Source organism: Bolinopsis microptera, chromosome 6, assembly GCF_026151205.1.
Source record: "Bolinopsis microptera isolate Bmic1 chromosome 6, MBARI_Bmic_1.0, whole genome shotgun sequence".
In the NCBI taxonomy this organism is placed as follows: Eukaryota; Metazoa; Ctenophora; class Tentaculata; order Lobata; family Bolinopsidae; genus Bolinopsis; species Bolinopsis microptera.
In genome coordinates, this window is record NC_087077.1 from 14695331 (window position 1) to 14716857 (window position 21527).

Genomic DNA, 21527 nt, shown 5'->3' on the forward strand with positions numbered 1-21527 from the left:
CGTTCTTATACAGCTGAAATAAAATAATATGTTCCTTTATGCTCCGTCTCGAATACTTATCACAAAGAAACAAGGTCTAATTGTAGTTTTAGTTCACCCAAATATGCAATAAAAGCACTCTAATACAGCAATTCTGAGAGATATTCCAGTTAGGTTATACCCTAACCACCCTGCTCACCACCCTAACCACCCTGCTCACCACTCTGCTCACCACCATGCTCACCTGCACACACAGGAACACAAACCACAAACCTCGCATGACTCCCCGTAAGGCCGGCCGACTCTCACTGCTTTGTGGATATGTGGAGGCATGAGCTGGTTGAGGAGGTTGTTGGACAGTTCCATCTCTCTGAAGGCTGTTTCTGCACACATCTCTCTGTACCTGGTATTTTCTCTCTCCTTGTTATAGTAGTAGGTTACTAGTAGATAATATAGTAGTAGGTTATCATAGTTATTATAGTTAACAGCATGAACTGTCACCTTTTTCTTTACCATGACTTGATCTTATTGAAAAGTCTGAAATTAATTTGACAGATCTATCTCACCACGTCTAGCGAGTGCTCAACGAGACTATTCTTAAGGCACATCAGTGCTATGAGGGTGTGTTTCAGGCAGCCAGCTGGTACATCTCCAACATAGAAAGTATTCCTCTGACTGAGGAAGCAGCCAACTGTAGGTGAACAGAGAAAGAGGATACTTTTGTCAACCATCCCCGACACCATCTGACCCTGGGTGGGGTAGAGGGTGTGAGGTTTTATCGATTTTTGGGATAGAACTTAGCGCTTGCCTTTTAAATTTGAGACCGGGAGGAAGTCTTGAAACCAATCTCTAGTGACTTCATCCTTGGTCGATTCTAAGAGATCCAGATTAGTATGATACATAATTAATAATTTTCTTGTTAATTTCAAGAGTAGGGTCTGCTATTTGCAATTTATTGTGCAAATATTTCTGAAAAATTTAGAGGAGGGAAGTTGATTTTCGTATCAATTTTCTTCGGAGACCAAATAAAACAAATCTCAAACACACTGTTATCCATCAAACGTTACAGAAAGGATTTGAAGGTTTTCAGCACATGTGTTCATGTCGGCACACTAGATCAGGACATCTAATGGTACCACTGGGGCAACACTTCTTACAAGTCTTATTACAGTACTTCACAGCTATGTTGTCGTGAGGACAATGGAATGCCTGGCAATTGTATACTGTATCTTTGCAGGAAGGGTTGGGATGTGGGTCGAAATTATCATCAGCTCTGTAACCGGTAGCAGCGTCAGAGGGAGTGGTGTCAGACTGCCCGGTTAATCTAAGGTTGGGGTAGCTGCTCCAACTTAGGAGACCACATTTTCCGTCGTAGCCTCGAGCGAACTTTACAAATCCACTTTCTCCCCAGCTGGATCCCCAAGAGTTCTTCACCAGCATGTATGTGGGTGTGTATCCTACAGCTGAGACGCCGTGGTTGGAGTTTCCTGTGCATGATCTGTCCTGGATGATGCCTCTAGTGTACTGTTGGAAGTATTCTGTTACTTGGAAAGTTAGGGACAAAGAGCCTGTTGTCAGGGCTGCGATGTGAGCGGCCCAATTTCGGCCAACTCTGGTGTAACCAGTGATTTTAGCAGCAATCAAAGCGTCAGGCTTTGAACTTCTCTTGCAGGAATTGTCGCTTGCATCGTATCCGTAGTGTGTAGTTGAGGACAACCTTCCGTACTTGGCTGAGTATCGGTAAGGGTCATCAGGCCATCCACCCGTGCAACCGTCCCTAGTTCCCTCGTACACACAGTCCAGGTATTCCTGCTCAGCGAAGTTCCTCAGGACACCAGTTTCTTTTCGGTACCTAGTTTCCAGACCACCAACAGCTGCTGTTACAACGGAAACAACAGTTTAGGAGAAGTGGTTTAAAATAAACTAACTTTTTCGACACAAAACATCTGTATTTATATTAGCTACCTTCTAGGTCATAATAACTATTTTAACGTCACACTAAAGTTAGTGCACCGTGAGCTGACCGGGGTTAAATGAGGCTTAGTCCACCTGCTATGGTCATGTGACCTAGGTCACATGACTTACAACCAATGGACGGCTGCCCCACCTATTGTTGGACCAATCGTAAAATTCGCGAATATTCTGCACCCATATTTTAGAACAGCAATGTTTACAGGTCACGATTGACCGGTCACAATTGATGAACCACCTGTTCCCATGTTACTATCATCTAATCCTATGACCTAACATACCTCCTTTTTTTAATAATAATTTTATTCTATTTAATACTTTTTTAGATGTTTTGTGTTTAGAGGAATAAAATTATTAACTGAATCTTTACAACATGTATTTTACAATGCAACAAAATTTTAGTCTTAATACAACATTTTTAATGAAAACATATCTCTAGAGCTTTTACTTAAAGATAATTTTTAAATTCAAATTTCTAGTAAACATAAATGATTGGCTGTACTTCCTTTTCGAACTTTTCTTTCTTTTATTATTGACAATCTGGAAATTGGTAAATGTGTACAGTCAACCATTTTAAAAATATATCAACTATTAATATATCAACAATAATAAAACTCATCTAAAATTCTACTCTCAGTCTCTTTATTGTTCATGAATTGTCCATCATTCTCCTCCCTCCTCAAAACATTAACAATAATTTAAATTAAATATCTATGCTTCTGAGAGCATGAGCAAGTTAATATATCTAGTCTAAAAAATTTTTTTATTATTTTTGTATATTTCCTTTTTTTATAATTTTCTTAATTTTGTTTTGATCATAACTGCATTCGCGATCAAAGCGATTTCGCGTTAAACGAAATTTGTACAATTAGTATTTCTCAAGAAAACAACAATTTCAAGAGAATTTCATATGCATGCTTATTATGCATATCATATATATTTTATAACCAGAGCATGATACTATCAGTACTTCTGGCCGTTAGTTTCCTATTGATGCCGGTGCATCGATAGAAATCTAACTCCAGGCCCAGGGACGGCCGGCACAAAGCTCGTGTGGTAATCACTTTGCGGTTTTACGGCTTTTGATTACCACAACTTGCCAACCCTAGAACCTGTACATTATTTCAATCCAAAATTAAACATAAATTTTCTCTAGGTACAGCTGCCACTAAACGGGCAGTCAGACCAATATTAAATCTACCAAAATTGTTTATTCGCTGTCTGAACTGGCAGATGTGTCTGCTATAGTTTTGTTAGGGTCTTCTAGTCTGCGGCCGTATCAAGTTATGTGCCGTTTCAATTGGAAAATTTACGTTCGGTAATGTAGGCTCAATCAAATCAGGAAGTGATGAGCTGCGACTGAGTTGAGGACTCTGAACTTCAGACCTTTCTAGGTCCAAATCTCTAAGTTCAATTTGTTCCGGCCTTCTGCGAGGTCTGATATAAGCATATGCTTTTGGGACATTTCTGCCTTTAATCATTTTATAGATTCCGTAAGCCAAAACCAGCGACCAAAAAGCCGCTGACACAATAGTCAGTGTTACATAAACTTTGTTCCAACCAAAATATTTATGTATAAGAGTGCCGGTATTAATTGTATGAACAGTGTCTTTGAGCATATTAAGAGCCTTGGTCGTGTTCAACTGGTCAATTTTAATTTGATTTTTGTTTACCATCTCATTCCAAGTTAAGGGTGCTGTAATTTCAACTTCAAGTTCGACTGTGTACTCCGTGTTTTCTGGATTTGAGACAAAACCATTTCGAAATTCGATTGTTTCAAATTGTTTCCACGGATAATAACTTACCCGTGTCTCAGTTTCGTTCGGGTGGATTTCAGTTATTTTGGTATTGTCAATGGCAGTGTGATAAATAGCTTTCACAACAAACATGGTGTGGATTAAAACACCTGTCTGTAGCACAACCGTTTTGTCTGCACACTCAATTGGTAAAATTTTACAATCTGACATTAGTTCACTATTTAGGCAGGCTGCTCTAGCTTTATTTTCATCGGCAGATTTTGCCGATGCCAAATTTTGATAACAATATAGTAGCTCTCCTGTGCCACCTTCGCATAGGTTCATGTCAAGTCCAATAAAGTTTCCTTTTGAGAAGTAAACGTAATCCGGTAGGTCATGATAATAGCATTTATTCTTTGCAGTAAATGAAGTTTGCCTGACTGCGTAGTACGGGTATGCATGGTTTTTCTTAATCACTGGGACTTGCAGAATTAGATGGAAACTATAATCTGCTGTGTTTTCTTTAATATCTATCAAATTGGCAGTAGTGGTGTGATACAAATATGAAGGTTCTTGCTTATAAACTGTATCGCTGAGGTCTTTTGTCGAATTTACTATATTTTGAAGCATTGTTATATCAAAAATTTGAGGAGAAAGCGGGCCGATTTTAGATCCCCGTTCTAATGGACGCAAAATTTCGTCTACTTTTCTTTCCCACTCTGCAATTTCATGTGATTGTAATATTGCATAGCCCAAAATATTTGTTTCACATTGAAGTTCATCTATATTTTTGGAAAATTTTGTATCTAGATTTTCGATCAGTCTCAAAGCTTCATAATCCCACAGAATTGTACGTTTCTCAAAATCATATACTTGATGAGTAAACTCGTCAAATTTATGTTGCATTTGTTCAATTTTCTCGTTAAGCTTGTGTGACTCCCAATAGCTGTAACCAAAGTTTAGAACGCTGCCTATTATTGGCACAGATAACATGGCAATTGCTGTTAATTGGCGTTTTACTCGTGTGACGTTTCCTACATTAAGGTTCTTAAGTTGAACTTTTTTGGCCTTCCAAAAGTTTTCTACTCGGCTTTCGAGAGAACTTGACAAAATATCACTAAGTTCAGATGAAGGTCGAGCATCCAATGAGTTGCATGGGTCAGTGAGCTGACCAACGCAGTCCATATCAAATTCATAAATTGTGTATTTCCTAGGCACATGGTCCACTGTGAAATTGGTTTTTAAGGCACAATCTTTATAGCCCGGTACATAGACGAAGGCTTTGCAATTATCATGTGCCTGACAGTGTTTCATACATTGTGTTGCATCAGCAACGTCTTGGAAACGTTGTAGTTGTTTACCAGAGCCGACCTCAAATCGCATACAATTTTTAACCGCGAGTGAAAAAAGTGTTGATGTTTTGCAAATTTTTCTACATGATCCGTCGACTCGCACGATTTCTGGTTTTTTCACTTTGATAAAAACTGATATAGGTGTTGTATAAGTGCTTAATCCTGCTATTCCTTTCATTTCAAGAGCTATGCCTTGATTGATGTAGAGCTTCACAGGCTTAAACTTTGAGCTGTTTGCCTGTTGTAGGCTCATATATATCGATATCATTACCAGGTAGGAGAACATTATCTGAAAAAGGATGCGTCTTAAATTCATGCCATTAAAAATTTGGCTATTTTTAAGGAAAATTTAATTTATATATTAACTGACTCTTGAGTTTGAAGCTAGAGCATCGTTCAATACTTTTGTAAATTTAATTCCACATCTCTTATTATTTAATAAAAACGTAAATTTGCCTTCCCATTTTAAACATTTTCTTTCAAATTTAGTTAAAGCTAGAAAATATTCCTTGTATTCTGCATGCCTTTGAAAATAATTTTCTGCAGAACTTAAATGTGGGTTTTTTGACATAAAAACCATAAACTTAGTGGAGCGTGGCTTGATAAAGCTTATCCATAATGGGACCTTAAAAGTGAAATAATCTAAAGGTAAAGTGTTTCTAAAATCACATCCTAATGCTTCTTTAACTCGTAAATTAAGGTTAGGCAAATACTTATCTACTTTTAACTGGATTTCTGGTACAGACAAATTACTAAGCATTGAACGAAATTTTCCTAAAAAAACTGAGTCCTCTGAAAGATTGAAACAGTATTTATTAACTTTTCTAAATTCGAGGAGATCTTTTGGACGTATATATAACATTAAATCAAATATTATTTCCTCGGGTAGATCAAAAAAATTTGTGCAGTTCGCAGCCAGATGTCTCACCGAATGACACTTGTAGCATTTTTTATTTCTTCGTTGTCGGCCCTGTAGAATTAATATACGATTGGCAAAACATTTTTGAGACAAATTTTTAGTTATGATCATTTCGCGTTATGAGATTTTGATTGATTAGATCAATATTAATCTCCAACATTCTATAGTAAGGATGCACTTTTTTGATGTATAAATTCATGATACCTGGTAACTTAATTCTGTCTTCAATAGTACAGACTACATTAAAACTGTTTAACGCAAGATAAGCCTCATTGTTTAATCTGTCGGCAAAAAGGTCTATACTAACACTTAATCTAGTTAAATATTGTGCCCTTTCTATTTTGCTAGTTGAAATTTTGTCAATAGCTTCATCCCATGCGACTTTTTCATTAAATTTAACTTCTGATAGCGGTAAAATATCTAACAGAACTAATAAATTTACATATCTGAATAAATATCCTAAAGTGTTTAGAATTGGTGTGGTGAGCAGTTGTGTATGCACATGTTTTGCAAAATAGTACCCCTCAAATCCATCGTGTTTGTTGGAGGTCTGGGTCGATGCATTGATCACCTATAATTAACGGCTCTGATTATGTTATATTATGCTTACTTTCTGAAAAACGCTAACATACCTAGAAATGCAAATACTCTAAAAAGGTTTGTTATTATGCCATCTATGATATGTTCAAATGAGAGACCGAGAAAACCGAGTATTGATATTCCTGCCAACTGGTCATATTCATCATAATCACTATGATTTAATTCATCAAGACGTTTATCTAGAAAATCCCAAATTAGGTCAGATGGGTCTAGTTTGTTGGATTCATTAAATATCCAACTTTCAGGGAGCTCGATTAGACTATCCGTAATATTTGCCCTAAGTGTAGGCCAGTCTTGAACTTTTTTATTGTGGACCGGTTTTGGAATATGGCCTGGCTTGTAAATAAAAGTTTGATTTCCTAGGCTAAAATATTGATCTGGGCCCTGATCGCAATTCACCTTTGGAGAATCACTAAATAGACCATGAGTCAATGGATCGAAATAGGACTGGACCGTGATTTGTCTATTATTGACATAGTTCACTGGAATTAATGTACTGCACTTACTGTTTAGAGTTTTCTGCCAAGTTACATTGTATACGACATTGCATGGGTGTACAATTATATAATCCTGTCCTCCAGCTGTTGCCACTATTTCATTTTGTTTTAATATAGTTCTAGCTAAAGTTGTAGGGTTCACTTGGGCCACTGATCTTATGAGTCTATTGTTAATTTGTGTAGCCTCACATAATACTTTTGCTTCTGCTAATGGTGTAGCTAATTTGTCAAGAATAAAGCTGATTTTTGCGTTAATTTCATTTTTAAGAACTTGTAATTCAGATAACCCAAGGTTCTTTGGTGCTAGGAGGATTGGAGGCTGAGTTATTTGTATTATGTCGATTTTAAAGTCGTTGATTATTTGTACACCTATGCTAATATTCTGTAATTTCAAGCTGATGCCCAAATTTGGGAGCATCAGATGATGTCCTATTACCGTTCCATTAAATTTGTCTACAACTACAAATTCATCCTCCTCAGTAGGGTCGGGGGTAAATGATATTGCAGTTTTATCATGAGTTAAACAAAAGCCAGTTTTATATTTACAACTTAAGGTATTTCCTAAGTTAGAATGCATATTACCGTTGTGTGTAGTCGTCACTATACCCTTGGTAAAAGTACACTTAACGACAACTGTTATAGTTGTCTTTGGCCAAGTATATACACAGATAGGATCAGTTGACAGTTTATATTGTTCCAAGGCCTTCTCGGTTTCACATGATTTTGTTTCTAGCGTTAATTTGTATTGTTCCTGCGTTATATCCGGTATCGTAGTAAATATCTCTTCTTTCTTGGCGCCAAAGAAAAAATGTGTGGTTTTACAGTGTAATAACTCTATCTTAAGTGCACGTGCATCATTTACATACTGTTTTACATTTCGTTTATAAAGTATCAGCTCGATTCTCTTTGTATTATTGTCATGACAATCAATAAAATCATTTTTGATTTTAAAAATCTTTCCTGGATTTTTGCTACATTGCAATGCATTGAACGCCATTACGCATTCAAATTTAAAAATCAAATTGTTTCCAATCAATGACAGCAGAATGATATATCTCACCGTCATTTTCTCTTTAAACTTATTCCTGAAATTACATCTTTTATTTCTCAACACTTAAATTATACCACAATTTTACTACGTATATCAATATGCATAACCTTTTGAATTTTAATACGATTTAGTATTCCAACTAACTTTCATTCTATCAGGCTGCTTAGTGGTCCTTTTAGGCCTACCTGAACTATCGTTATTACTATCAGCAGCATTATTTGTACTTGTGCTAGGAATTTCATCAAGCACTTGTTCAGATATTATTTGTGCATCAATGACCGAATTTGTAGTTTCATCAATTTCACCAATTTGAGGACTTATAATTTCAAACTTTGGTGATTCAAGAGAAAGTTCATCGTCACTATCTTCGCTGTTATTTAAAACTGCATGGCTTTGTTCATCTTTATTTTGTTTATCAAGCGGTTTTCGTAGATCAGGCGAATACCGTCGCATAGCTTCAAAATTAGTGACCATAATTTTTCCCGTTTTTTCATTAAGGACTTTGTAGTTATAATCTGCAATACGACTTATAACTTTGAACGGTCCAATGAAATTGTTGCGGAATTTTCTGTACGAACTTTCTTTAATTGGTTTCCAAATTAATACTAAATCATTTGGCTTGTATTCAACTTGATCCTTAAGTTTTTGGTCATGTCGTCGCTTCACTTGCATACAATACTTTAAATTATTCTCGCGTGCTATATCCCAAATTTTCTTGATCTAGAAGTAAGTTTCGGACTGATAATGATGTCCATCACGATAAAATGAAGTTGTTTGTGTATCAAATAGTAGATCGTGTGGCAATGTGCATTCGCGGCCTCTCATAATTAAGAATGGTGACAGTTGAGTGCCCTCATGTATGGCCGTGTTATAAGCTAGGCAGGCTAATTTCAGTTTATCACTCCACGTGTTAGGAAATTCTTGCACGTACTTTTTAAGAATAGTAATTAATGAGCGGTTGTAACGTTCTACCATTCCGTTTACAGACGGCCTATATCCGGTGGTCCTCCTTTTGTCAATTTGAAGGACATTGTATAATTCTATCATTATCTTTGAAGTTGTGAGGTTAGCTCCTTGATCGGTTAACAAAATTCGGAATAAACCTTCGTGACTGATCCACTCATTGACTAAAACTTTTGCGACTTGCTCAGAGGTTGCGTTGATGATTGGTACTGCTCGAGAGTAACGACTGAATTTATCTGTCATGGTTACAATCCATTTGTAACCTTTACTTTGTGTCAAAGGTCCTACGAGATCACAACAAAGAAATTCGCCTGGATAATTTGCCGTGAAAATTGAAAATTTGTTCTTTGGTTTTTTCATAAATTTCAGATTTGTTCTGAAACAAATTTCACAAAGTTGTACGTAATTTTCAATTTCTTTTGACATTGCTGGCCAGTAGTACCGATTTCTAATTTTATAAAGGCATTTTTGATGTCCTAAATGGCCACCTGTTGGATTATCGTGATTTAGTTGTATGATTTTTGTCCGCAATTTTTTAGGTACACAGACTAAATACACCTTTTTCTGTGTTTTGTTGTTGTAATATTCGAATTTCAAAGTGTTGTCGGGTTCGAGTGTGAGTAAATTGAATTTTTCATAATAAGTTTTTAAGTCCATATCGGTAAAGTTTTGAATTTTGTCTGGCCTTTTATTTTCACGGATCCATGACACGACGGTTGAAATTACTGGATCTTCTGATTGCAATTCAGTTATTGATTTAGTAAGTAAGGTGGTGTGCTCGTCACTTTTGGTCTCAACTAATTCAACTAGATTGGATGTGCTTGTGGACGGATGTGCTTGTACGACCTTAATCACTGCTTCCCTAGGTTTGTCTGGATTGACTTCATTTTTATACCAATTGTAAAACTGGTCGGAAGTGGCTGGTAAGCGAGAAAGCATATCAGCTGTTACGTTAGTTTTTCCGGTTTCATACTTCAAATCAAATTTAAATTCCATAAGTTCCATTAACCAGCGCAATAAAGTTGAACAATTAGTTGTGCTCAGAAAGTTTTTTCCTGTTAAAGTCCTAGCATCGACGTGCGCCGTAAATGTTTTCCCTATTAAGTAGTAGTACCACAATTTAACAAAGTGTTTTAGTGCCAACAATTCTTTTTTAACTGTACTGTAATTACGTTCAGCAGGTTGGAGAACACGGCTACCGTAACATATAGGTCTCATTTTATTATCTACTTTTTGCATTATTGTGCCACCAATTGCAATTTCTGAACTGTCAGTATAGAGGTGCATTGGTAAGTTAATGTCAGGAAATATTAGTACTTCAGATGAAATTAACGCTTTCTTAGCAGCTTCAAATGCAGTGTTAGCTTCATTAGTCCATTTATAGCCGTTTACAGTGCTAACAAGAGTGTCTGATATCGGTTTAAGAATAGCTGCTAAATCTTTAATGTGACCTCTGAAGAAATTAATACAACCTAATAATGCCTGGCATTGTTTCTTAGTGCGTGGTGCGCTCATTTTAACAATTGCGTCAATTTTATCTTCATCTGTAGATATTCCATCTGAACTGAGCCAGGCACCTAAAAATTTAAGTTTTGGCACCATAATTTTACATTTTGCCGGATTTAATTTTAAATTCGACTCTCGAAATCGAATGAATAAAGTTTTTAAATTTTTTAGACCTGAATTAAATGTCTGACTAGTTGAGATGATGTCATCCAAGTACCCTAATGCAATTGAACTGCCAATATTCTTAAGCAGGCAATGAATCAAACTCTGGAACATAGGTGGTGCCGAACTAACACCTAATGGGGTTGTCACCCATTGGAAGTGTCCTACCAGGGGTACGCTGAACGCGGTCTTAACTTTTGATTCCTCAGTTAATTTTACTTGGAAATATCCGTCCTTCATGTCAAAATTGTTAAAGTACTTGTTATTACTTCCTATTTGAGCAAGTATCGTGCTAGCAGCTGGTACCGGATTCTGACTACGGTCAATTTGTTGATTTAAAATCCTGTAATCAATTATTAATCTAGTCTTAGAATTGCGTCGAATAATAAAAGCTGGACTTGAATAGGGTGATTCTGAATGCTCAATAATATTATTTGAAAGTAGATCTGAAATTTCGGCCTCAACATCTTTAAGTAGATGCAGGGGAATTTTCCTAAACTTGCACACTACTGGCGTGTCAGTTTTTGTTTTAATTTCATGCTCCATTAAATTGCAAATTCCAATTTCAGACCTATTTAATGCAAAAATGTCGTTGTATTCTTTTATTAGATCCATTACTTGACTTCTCTGCTCACTGGTTAAGTGATCATTTTCTTCAATTTTCAATGCCTTAATTATTTCAGCTATTCTATCAGATTCTTTCATTTTAGGGGTAATAATTTTGACACTAGACACTGGACAAAATTTTCCCAATATTGTCCCTTTTGGAAATATCACCGTGCTTTTGTTAGGGTTGTAAATTTTTGTGTAAAATTTAGGCTGTGTCAGCATTATTTCGCATCCTTGCGACCGTAACTTTTTCCCATGTTGCCACAATTCGGGGTCTGGAAAATACATATATTCTTTCGGAACAAAAGGCTGATTGCCCTCAATTGTGCACAAAATTTCTTTTTCACTTTTAACTTTAACTTCTTGTAACGTTTTAAGTGTATACATAAAGTGGCTTGAATCTAACTGTTCTATTTTTATTAACTTAGCCGTAAATTCGTTATTTGAGAAAGTGTGACTTTGGTAATCAATTTTTGCCTTTATTTTGTCAATAAAATCTATACCTAAAATTACAGATTCACTCAAGTCGTCAACGATGATAAAATTTGCTTCCGTGACAAAATTTTCAATTGTCACTGGTACATTTTTGATTATTCCTACGCTTTTAATAACATTTCCTGATACGCCTTTTAAGGAACATGAATTATTTTCTATTATCATCTGAGTCGATTTATTAATTTGTTTAAAAAACTGTGAATTAATTAAACTACGTGAGGCTCCTGTATCAATGAGCGAATTTGTAATTTCCGAGTATATTTTAGATTTTATGTACACATGCCCCTCACAGTATTTAGTTTCTACTGTATCCGATTTTACTTTCTCGTGTGAGGGGCTTGGAAGTTTCCCAAGTTACGATTTTCAGCCGGCTTGTAGTAAGTTCGGTTATCATTGAAATTTCTTCCAGCATAACTACTGCCTGCTCTTTCCCCTCTTTGTGCATTGTTAAATGACTTGTTACGACGCTCATTTTGAAATTTGAAACAGTTCTGTTTAATGTGACCTGCTTTGTTACAGTAGTGACAAACTTTCTTAGTCTTTCTTGGTGCTATGCAATTAACAGCCCAGTGGCCATATTTTCCGCAGTTAAAACAATTTCCACTAACTTTATTAGAGTTATCAATTTTAGGAGCTTCTGCTTTTAAAATTTCAATTTCGTGTCCGCCAGAAGCTTGTTTCCTGGCTTCTAAATTCTTCTCTAAATCTATAGCGTCCCGATATAAGGTTGCAAAGTCGGGTGTTTTATTATTCATTAAATGAATTGCAATTGAATTGTTTAGTAGGCCGTACACAAAAATATCTCGTATATTTGCCTCACGAGCTGCAGATTCAGCTTCGTCGTACGCTTTGCTAGCCATCCTCTGTAATTTTCGGCCAAATTGTTCACAAGTTTCGGAGGGTAATTGCTTCATTGCAAATAGTTTTGCTCGTGCTTGCTGTCTACTGTCTGGTTCTAGAATATTTCGCAGCCTTTGTTTTAATTCAGTCCAGTTGTTTTTCTGCTCCGAATTAAGTTTAATAGCGCTCAGTTTCTCATTACTTTCTGTATCGAGATAAGTGAAAAGGAGCCTCCCACGATCCGCTTCCGGAATATTTAAAATTCGGGCAAAATTAGACCAACTTTCCAAATATGCATTAAAGTCCTCGCCGTACTTAAAAATTTGAGGTTTCCTGCTTGCATGCGAGGTACTGTTGTCCCTCCGGAAAACTACTTTACTTAAATCACTTAACAAATTTTCTTTAGCTGCCACTTCTGTTTCTTGTTTAATTACATTAACTTGCTCTTCTGTAAAAGTTGCCATTCTTAATTTTAAACGCCAAACTTGATATAAACAATACCTCAAATATCAGTGCGGTAGCAGGTTTCTATGTTTGGGCTCTTCCACTTGTGGCGGGCTCTTCGTTGGGCGGGCTCTTCGTTTCTCGTCTTCAGTCTCTGTAGCTGTAGGTTGGACGGGCTCTTCGTTGGGCGGGCTCTTCGTTGGGCGGGCTCTTCGTTGGGCGGGCTCTTCGTTGGGCGGGCTCTTCGTTTCTCGTCTTCAGTCTCTGTAGCTGTAGGTTGGGCGGGCTCTTCGTTGGGCGGGCTCTTCGTTTCTCGTCTTCAGTTTCTGTAGCTGTAGGTTGGGCGGGCTCCAGTCTCAGTAGCTGTAGGTTGGGCGGGCTCCAGTCTCTGATGGTTTAGAGAATATGCGTGGGCTCTTCCACTCGTCGCCAATGTTACAACGGAAACAACAGTTTAGGAGAAGTGGTTTAAAATAAACTAACTTTTTCGACACAAAACATCTGTATTTATATTAGCTACCTTCTAGGTCATAATAACTATTTTAACGTCACACTAAAGTTAGTGCACCGTGAGCTGACCGGGGTTAAATGAGGCATAGTCCACCTGCTATGGTCATGTGACCTAGGTCACATGACTTACAACCAATGGACGGCTGCCCCACCTATTGTTGGACCAATCGTAAAATTCGCGAATATTCTGCACCCATATTTTAGAACAGCAATGTTTACAGGTCACGATTGACCGGTCACAATTGATGAACCACCTGTTCCCATGTTACTATCATCTAATCCTATGACCTAACACTGCGAATGTCCAGCAAGACCCACAGCTTCCTTGGTTCTTGACTCTTGTTACCATACCCTCATTAGTCCAGAGTTTGGTAATGGGGGATTCTGACAAAGAGGAGGGGACTTGAATAGGGTTCTCGTCATGTTCAGTCTCATGTCCAGTTATGTTTATTCCTAAGTACTGTTGCTTCTCATCTACAGTCATTGCGGAGAAGAAGTTAAGACCAAAGACGGCAGATCCCCCTTCCTCGTTAGATTGAGCTACTAACTCGGCATTGGATCTGAAGAGTCGGAACCTCATTCGGTCTTCAGATGACAGGTAGTCGAGGTGCTGCTGAGTTTTGAACTCTCCGTAAAGCTGAAGGGTTGCTTTGGGGGACCTAAGAATGCTCCTGAGGGCATCCTCAGTAGCAAGAGAGGCAGCCAAAAGGCAAAAGAATAGAAAGATTTTCATGGTGATTAGTGACTATACGAAGTGAAGATTCCTTGCTGATCCCCCTATTTTATAGGAATTGAGGACAATACCACCACCAGATGTCTGTTCCCTCAGTTACAAGTGCGACAAATTATCCGAACTCTAACTTATTCACGACACTCTAAAGTTGTCATGTTGTTTGTTAATGCTCTTAGAGCAGATTTTAAACTAATTAAAAAACGCTACGAATATATTACATTATTGAGTTGGAGTATGTTTAAAGTAGTTCGTTTCTCTTGTCTGTAATATACAAATGTGACTGAGTTCAGTTAGTAGGGACTTGAACAAAAGAGTTAATTCTTACAACCATCTGGTAACTTAATCTATTTTGTAGCGACCCAGGAAAACTTAATTGTTCATCAAATATTTCCTCGAAAACGTCTCGGTAAAATACAAATTAGCCTCTTGGTTATGAATCCGACTCTTGGTCAATCAAAAGATATTTGTTAAAGGTATAAATTATAAAAACTATGTAAGCTATCATTAGAAAGTATTACCTGTAGAACTAGTGGTGTATCGTATTCAGTCTCTTTCGAGTTTGATTTCCTCATTCCCAATACATATGTCACGTGTAAATTTCCAATTATCTGGTAATTTGACAGCATTGGTAAATTAATTAGTTAATTAGTAAATACCCGGAATTCCTTTAAACGACTAAGATACAGGTTTGATACAATTGAGCTGAAAATAGTTATAAGATTGAAGAAGCACGTCATCACGTCATGTTACTAGTAGAAAAGTAGAAAAAGTAAGGAAACTAAAATTGTCATACATCACAAATAACAAAATCATCACACATAGTGATGATAAATGTTTAATCTGGTTAATTGAAGTTCATGGTATAACATTAATACAAGGATTTAATTGTACAATTTTTATACTCACGTAAGAATAAGACATGTGCCCGTGGGTCGGCTGTTTCATATCAAACATGGACGCAAGTGATTCTCCAAGTAGCTTTGTAAATGAGTTTTTTAGTTTTTTACCAACGTGCAAAATCTTCAGATCCCTGAAACAGTTACTATGAACTATAATTCAGGCTTCACAAACTCTAATAGTTTAGTAGCCTCTAGCCAAGTTTAATTAATTTAATAATTTCCTAAGGCCTATCTCAAAATTCTGTAGGAGAAGATAAAAAAATGTAGGAGAAGATAGATTTTTAGACTCGATTTTCAGGGCGCGCGATTGAAAATCTCTCGCGCAATACAATTACACATTTAAGCGCTGACCTTTGACCAGCAATAATTTTGGCTAGGAACAATATTCTTCCATAGGACCAGAAACAGCTGATAGATATCACTCCCCTCCATCAGAAACAATTACAAAGTCAATTTCGAGAGAATTTTGATGAAGACCCCCCCCCCCGGCCCCATTAAGGTACTTCCTCTATTAGTTACCTGTCAAAGTGGAGATAGAAAGGAAATTTCTTCAACATTTGAGAAGGTCTGAAGCGCTGCAAAACCTCGTTCGGTAACTTCCCTTGGTTGGGCCCTCTCTTTGCCACGTTTGTAAACTTCTGGAAATAGTCATGTTCACTTATACTTCACCTACTACTTCCTCTTCTTCTCCTTCTCCCCTCCCTCCCTCTCCCCTCTCTCTCCTCTCTCCTCTCTCCCTCTCCTCTCTCCCTCCCTCCCTCTCCCCTCCCACCCTCCCCTTCCACCACCACCCCTCCTTCTCCCCTTGAGAAAAACCTCACAAGTGTAATGAATGCTCCTTATCTTTCACTCAGAAATCTACCCTCAGACAACACCAGCTGTCCGAGCTTAAATTATGAAAATTGCAACTTCCAGAGTTTTTATTAATTTATTTAAAATTTATTCTGTTTTTAAAACTCAAACTGTCACATTTTCGTTGGTGATAATTAAGTTGATTCGTTATTTAAATGATGAACGTATTATATAATAAGAATAATGACCCCATAACTTATTGATTGGTTTTAATACTTCATTTTATTAACAGTAGGATTGGCTATGTCAAAGAAGAGGATATTATCCCCAGATGCAGTGCTTGCGGCTGCTGATACAATCATGAATTACAAACCTAACAATGCAACTGTAATAAAAAAAGAGATTAAAACTGAGCAGGAGGAGTTACAAGGTAAATCCCATGGATTTCTTTGTCCGAAATGTGAAGCTCATTTTCTGTACGAGGAGTACTTTTGTAATCATATCCGAGAGCATCATGAAGATATTAGCAGTGTACGTAATTTGGATTTTAAGGTGCTCAGAAATTCTACAAAATTGTCAGGAAAATCGATGAATCCAATATCAAGAGAGAAATCATTCAAGTGTAGTGAATGCTCCTTATCTTTCTCTTATAAATCTAATCTCAGGACACATCAGCGTGTACACACAGGAGAGAAACCCTTCAAGTGTAGTGAATGCTCCGTAACTTTCTCTCATGAATCTACTCTCAGATCACACCAGCATATTCACACTGGAGAGAAACCGTTCAAGTGTAGTGAATGCTCCTCATCTTTCACTCAGAAATCTACCCTCAGACGACACCAACGTATTCACACTGGAGAAAAACCTCACAAGTGTAGTGAATGCTCCTCAACTTTCACTCAGAAATCTAATCTCAGAGCACATCAGCGTATTCACTCTGGAGAGAAACCTCACAAGTGTAGTGAATGCTCCTCATCTTTCTCTGATAAATCCAATCTCAGAAAACACCAGCGTGTCCACACTGGAGAGAAACCGTTCAAGTGTAGTGAATGTTCCTCATCTTTCACTCAGAAATCTACCCTCAGACATCACCGGCGTATTCACACTGGAGAGAAACCGTCCAAGTGTAATTGATGCTCCTTATCTTTCAGACACAAATCTAATCTGAATAGTCACCAGCGTATTCACACTGGAGAGAAACCGTTCAAGTGTTATGAAATATGAATGCTCCTTATCTTTCACTCAGAAATCTCATCTCAGAGCACATCAGCATGTACACACTGGAGAGAAACCTGTCAAGTCAAAGGAGTGATCATAATATTATGATAATTTGCTTGTTCTGACAGAAGTAACCTTTTCAAACACCAACGTATTCACACATATTAAAATCTTTACCGACGAAAACAGTATTCCCAAATTTATATCGGGGATATTCCCTTTGTTTAAACTTTGTTGAATAATGAGCATGTTCCTTTGACAATATCAGGGAATTACTTTCAATTTTCATTGTTACTGTACTTTTATATTTTTTATATGTGAATCACCAAAAGATGAATAACAAGTGTTCTGATTTGTTTTTCATGTTACATTTGACTCAGTTAAACATTATTATAACTAATGATAATTTAAGTTATGTGTATTTGAATTGATCAACTCAATTACAGCTCTGTTTCTACTTTCTACTTATCATTATATCGAGAAGATTCGTCCTAACGTGCATACCATTTCGAATCCCTTTCGAATAAGATATTATGTAGACATCATTTTATTTAAGCTACCTTTAAAGTTTAAACGGCAACATAATCAGATCTTTATAATATAATAACAATATTATGATAGTCAGTAACTTGAAACCATATAGCAATAGTCAATACACAGTTCATCGCGATGTAAAATTTACAGATCCTCACACTTAGAAATATAACCTATGTTTATACCTGTTATATCTTTATATTTCCCCAACCGTGCGTTAACCGTGCCTTAAGTGACCATAATGGTTGCTTTTGGGCAGTTCGTGCCTTAACCGTGCCTTAACCGTGCGTTAACCGTGCCTTAAGTCTTTAAGGGACCATGCCTCAACCGTGCCTTATGTAACCCTTGTTCCCCCGCCACTTGTATGTTTACAGGTTATATTTATCCAACCGTGCGTTAACCGTGCATTAACCGTGCCTTAAGCGACCATAATGGTTGCTTTTGGGCAGTTTGTGCGTTAACCGTGCTTTAACCGTGCGTTAACTGGGCCTTAAGTCTTTAAGGGACCATGCCTCAACCGTGCCTTATGTAACCCTTGTGCCTTAACTGTGCCTTAACCGTGCCTTAACTGTGCTTAAATGTGCGTAGCTACATTACCAAATTTCCATGTTTTATTTGCTATTTAACCTATCTAAAGTTTAGTACGATTATACAAGTATCTGATTTAAAGAGATCATGAAGTGTAAATTTGCGAATTCTTCAAAAATACTCGAAACTTGGGTAGTGAGCTAGGCTTGGTAATTCTGCCGCAATCCCAAAATAGCTCCGTCGTAATTGCTTCACAAGCTGAGATAATATGGGGCATATCAATTACATTTTTCCAAGTTGCGGCTAGGTGACAGGATAGCATATACGACATGTGTAAAAACACCTGATTTTAATCGTCCATAACAAGTTTTCTGTTGGTTATTTTTTTGAACCGATAAGATTACCATCAGGTATAAACCATTATATTTCACATATCTTCCTAAATTTGGTGCACAGCGATTAATCTAGTTCCTACAAGCAATTAAAGGCAGCTCACTTCATGGAACTTGAATGTAGCACGAAATCCTGGAATAATAGCTTAATTTTAATGCCATTATGTGCGGCTGTGTTTCAGCTATCTTCATGCACATTTTGCTGATATGCCAACGAAATTAACTTGCTCAAAAATTCAAAAAACATGGTTTTTTGCCATATTTTTGGCCCAAAAATCGGTTTTTTGCGATTTTACCTGGGGAAACTCAGACTTATCATTTCAAAACCACGTTTAATCGATTCTACGGTCAAAAGTACGTCTAGAAAGATGTATGTGGAGTCCCTAGCGTATCGAGCAGAAAATGCCCGTAAGAGCTTTTACTAGTAAATTTATAAGACAATTATTTGACGCTTGTGTATATTATGCACATTATACAACCACAATTTTCGAAAGATAAAAGTCAAATCTATCAAGTGTCGTTAATTTGAAGATTTTATCAATTAAATTGGCGCCACAGCACATGAATCAAAATGTGCATTTTAACACTGTTTCTATTGCAGTGTCTGACAGTTAGCCGCAATCCAAGAAAATAGGGCGATTTTCCAGTATCGATTTCACGCGACATAATTAAGTTACGAATCTGGGAATTCCGAGCCCTATTCTTATATTAGTGTTTCTATGTGATAGTATATGTGAAATGTTTTGACGATTAAGTCGGGGACACTTCATGATCCCTTTAACTTTAAATATCAGAAATTTGTATTCCTGAGTTTTTATTCATTTATTTAAAATTTATTCTGTTTTTAAAATTCAAAATGTTAAATTTTCCTTGTTGATAATTAGGTTGATTCATTATTCAAATGATTAAACGTATTATATATAATTAGAATTACCCCATAACTTATTGATTGGTTTTAATACTTCATTTTATTAACAGTAGGATTGGCTATGTCAAAGAAGATGAAGTTATCTCCAGATGCAGTGGTGGGAGCTGCTGATACAATCATGAAACCTAATAATGCAACTGTAATGAAAAAGGAGATTAAAATTGAGCAGGAGGAGTTACAAGGTAAATCCCATGGTTTTCTTTGTCCGAAATGTGAAGCTCAATTTTCGTTGGTGATAATTAGGTTGATTCATTATTTAAATCGTTAAACGTATTCTATATAGTTAGAATTACCCCGATAACTTATTGATTGGTTTTAATAGTTCATTTTATTAACAGTAGGATTGGCTATGTCAAAGAAGAGGAAATCATCTCCAGATGAAGTGGTGGCAGCTGATACAATCATGAATAACAAACCTAACAATGCAACTGTAATAAAAAAGGAGATTAAAACGGAGCAGGAGGAGTTACAAGGTAAATCCCATGGTTTTCTTTGTCCGAAATGTAAAGCTCATTTTCTGTACGAGGAGTACTTTTGTAATCATGTCAGAGAGCATCATGAAGATATAAGCAGTGTACGTAATTTAGATTCTAAGGTGCTCAGAATCTCCACAAAATTGTCAGGAAAGTTGATGAATCCAATATCAGGAGAGAAATCATTCAAGTGCACTGATTGCTCCTTATCTTTCTCTAACAAATCTAGTCTGATCAATCACCAGCGTATTCACACTGGAGAGAAACCGTTCAAGTGTAGTGAATGTTCCTCATCTTTCACTCAGAAATCTACTCTCAGATCACATCAGCGTATTCACACTGGAGAGAAACCGTTCAAGTTCCTCATCTTTCACTCAGAAATCTAATCTCAGAGCACATCAGCGTATTCACTCTGGAGAGAAACCTCACAAGTGTAGCGAATGCTCCTCATCTTTCTCTGATAAATCTACTCTCAGAAAACACCAGCTTATCCACACAGGAGAGAAACCTTTTAAGTGTAATGATTGCTCCTCATCTTTCACTCAGAAAGCTCATCTCAGAGCACATGAGCGTATCCACACTGGAGAGAAACCGTTCAAGTGTAGTGAATGCTCCTCAACTTTCTCTGATAAATCTACTCTCAGAAAACACCAGCTTATCCACACAGGAGAGAAACCTTTTAAGTGTAGTGAATGCTCCTCATCTTTCACTCAGCAATCTACTCTCAGAGCACATCAGCGTATTCACACTGGAGAGAAACCTCACAAGTGTAGTGAATGCTCCTCAACTTTTTCTGATAAATCTACTCTCAGAAAACACCAGCTTATCCACACAGGAGAGAAACCTTTTAAGTGTAGTGAATGCTCCGCATCTTTCAGACACAAATCTAGTCTGAATAGTCACCAGCATATTCACACTGGAGAGAAACCTCACAAGTGTAGCGAATGCTCCGTAACTTTCACTCAGAAATCTCATCTCAGAGCACACCAGCTTGTACACACTGAAGAGAAACCTGTCAAGTCAAAGAAGTGATCATAATATGCTTGTTCTGACAGAAGTAACCTTTTCAAACACCAACGTATTCACACGTCATATTAAAAACTTTACCGACGAAAGCAGTATTTTTAAATTTATATCGGGGATATTCCGTTTGTTTAAATTTTTCAGTTTCAACTGTTCAAGACGACTCACAACTAACAGACTCTTTGAGGTCTCAGTGTAGTTGTTAAATAATGAGCATGTTCTTTTGACAATATCAGGGAATTACTTTCAATTGTCATTGTTACTGTACTTTTATATCTTTTATATGAATCACCAAAAGATGAATAACAAGCGATCTGATTTGTTATTCATGTTACATTTGACTCAGTTAAACATTATTATAACCAATGATAAT

The 21527-nt window shown here is 36.9% G+C and overlaps 1 protein-coding gene across 1 annotated transcript; it reads left to right on the forward strand.

Moving 5' to 3' along the window:
• The first annotated feature begins 16354 nt into the window (after positions 1-16354).
• Positions 16355-21188, forward strand: LOC134817095 (zinc finger protein 501-like). The gene is made up of 4 exons (XM_063826201.1): positions 16355-16488; positions 19709-19840; positions 19997-20131; positions 20451-21188. Exons 1-4 carry the CDS (start codon positions 16362-16364, stop codon positions 21161-21163), a joined length of 1107 nt encoding a protein of 368 aa, XP_063682271.1. The 5' UTR covers positions 16355-16361; the 3' UTR covers positions 21164-21188.
• The last annotated feature ends 339 nt before the right edge of the window (positions 21189-21527 follow it).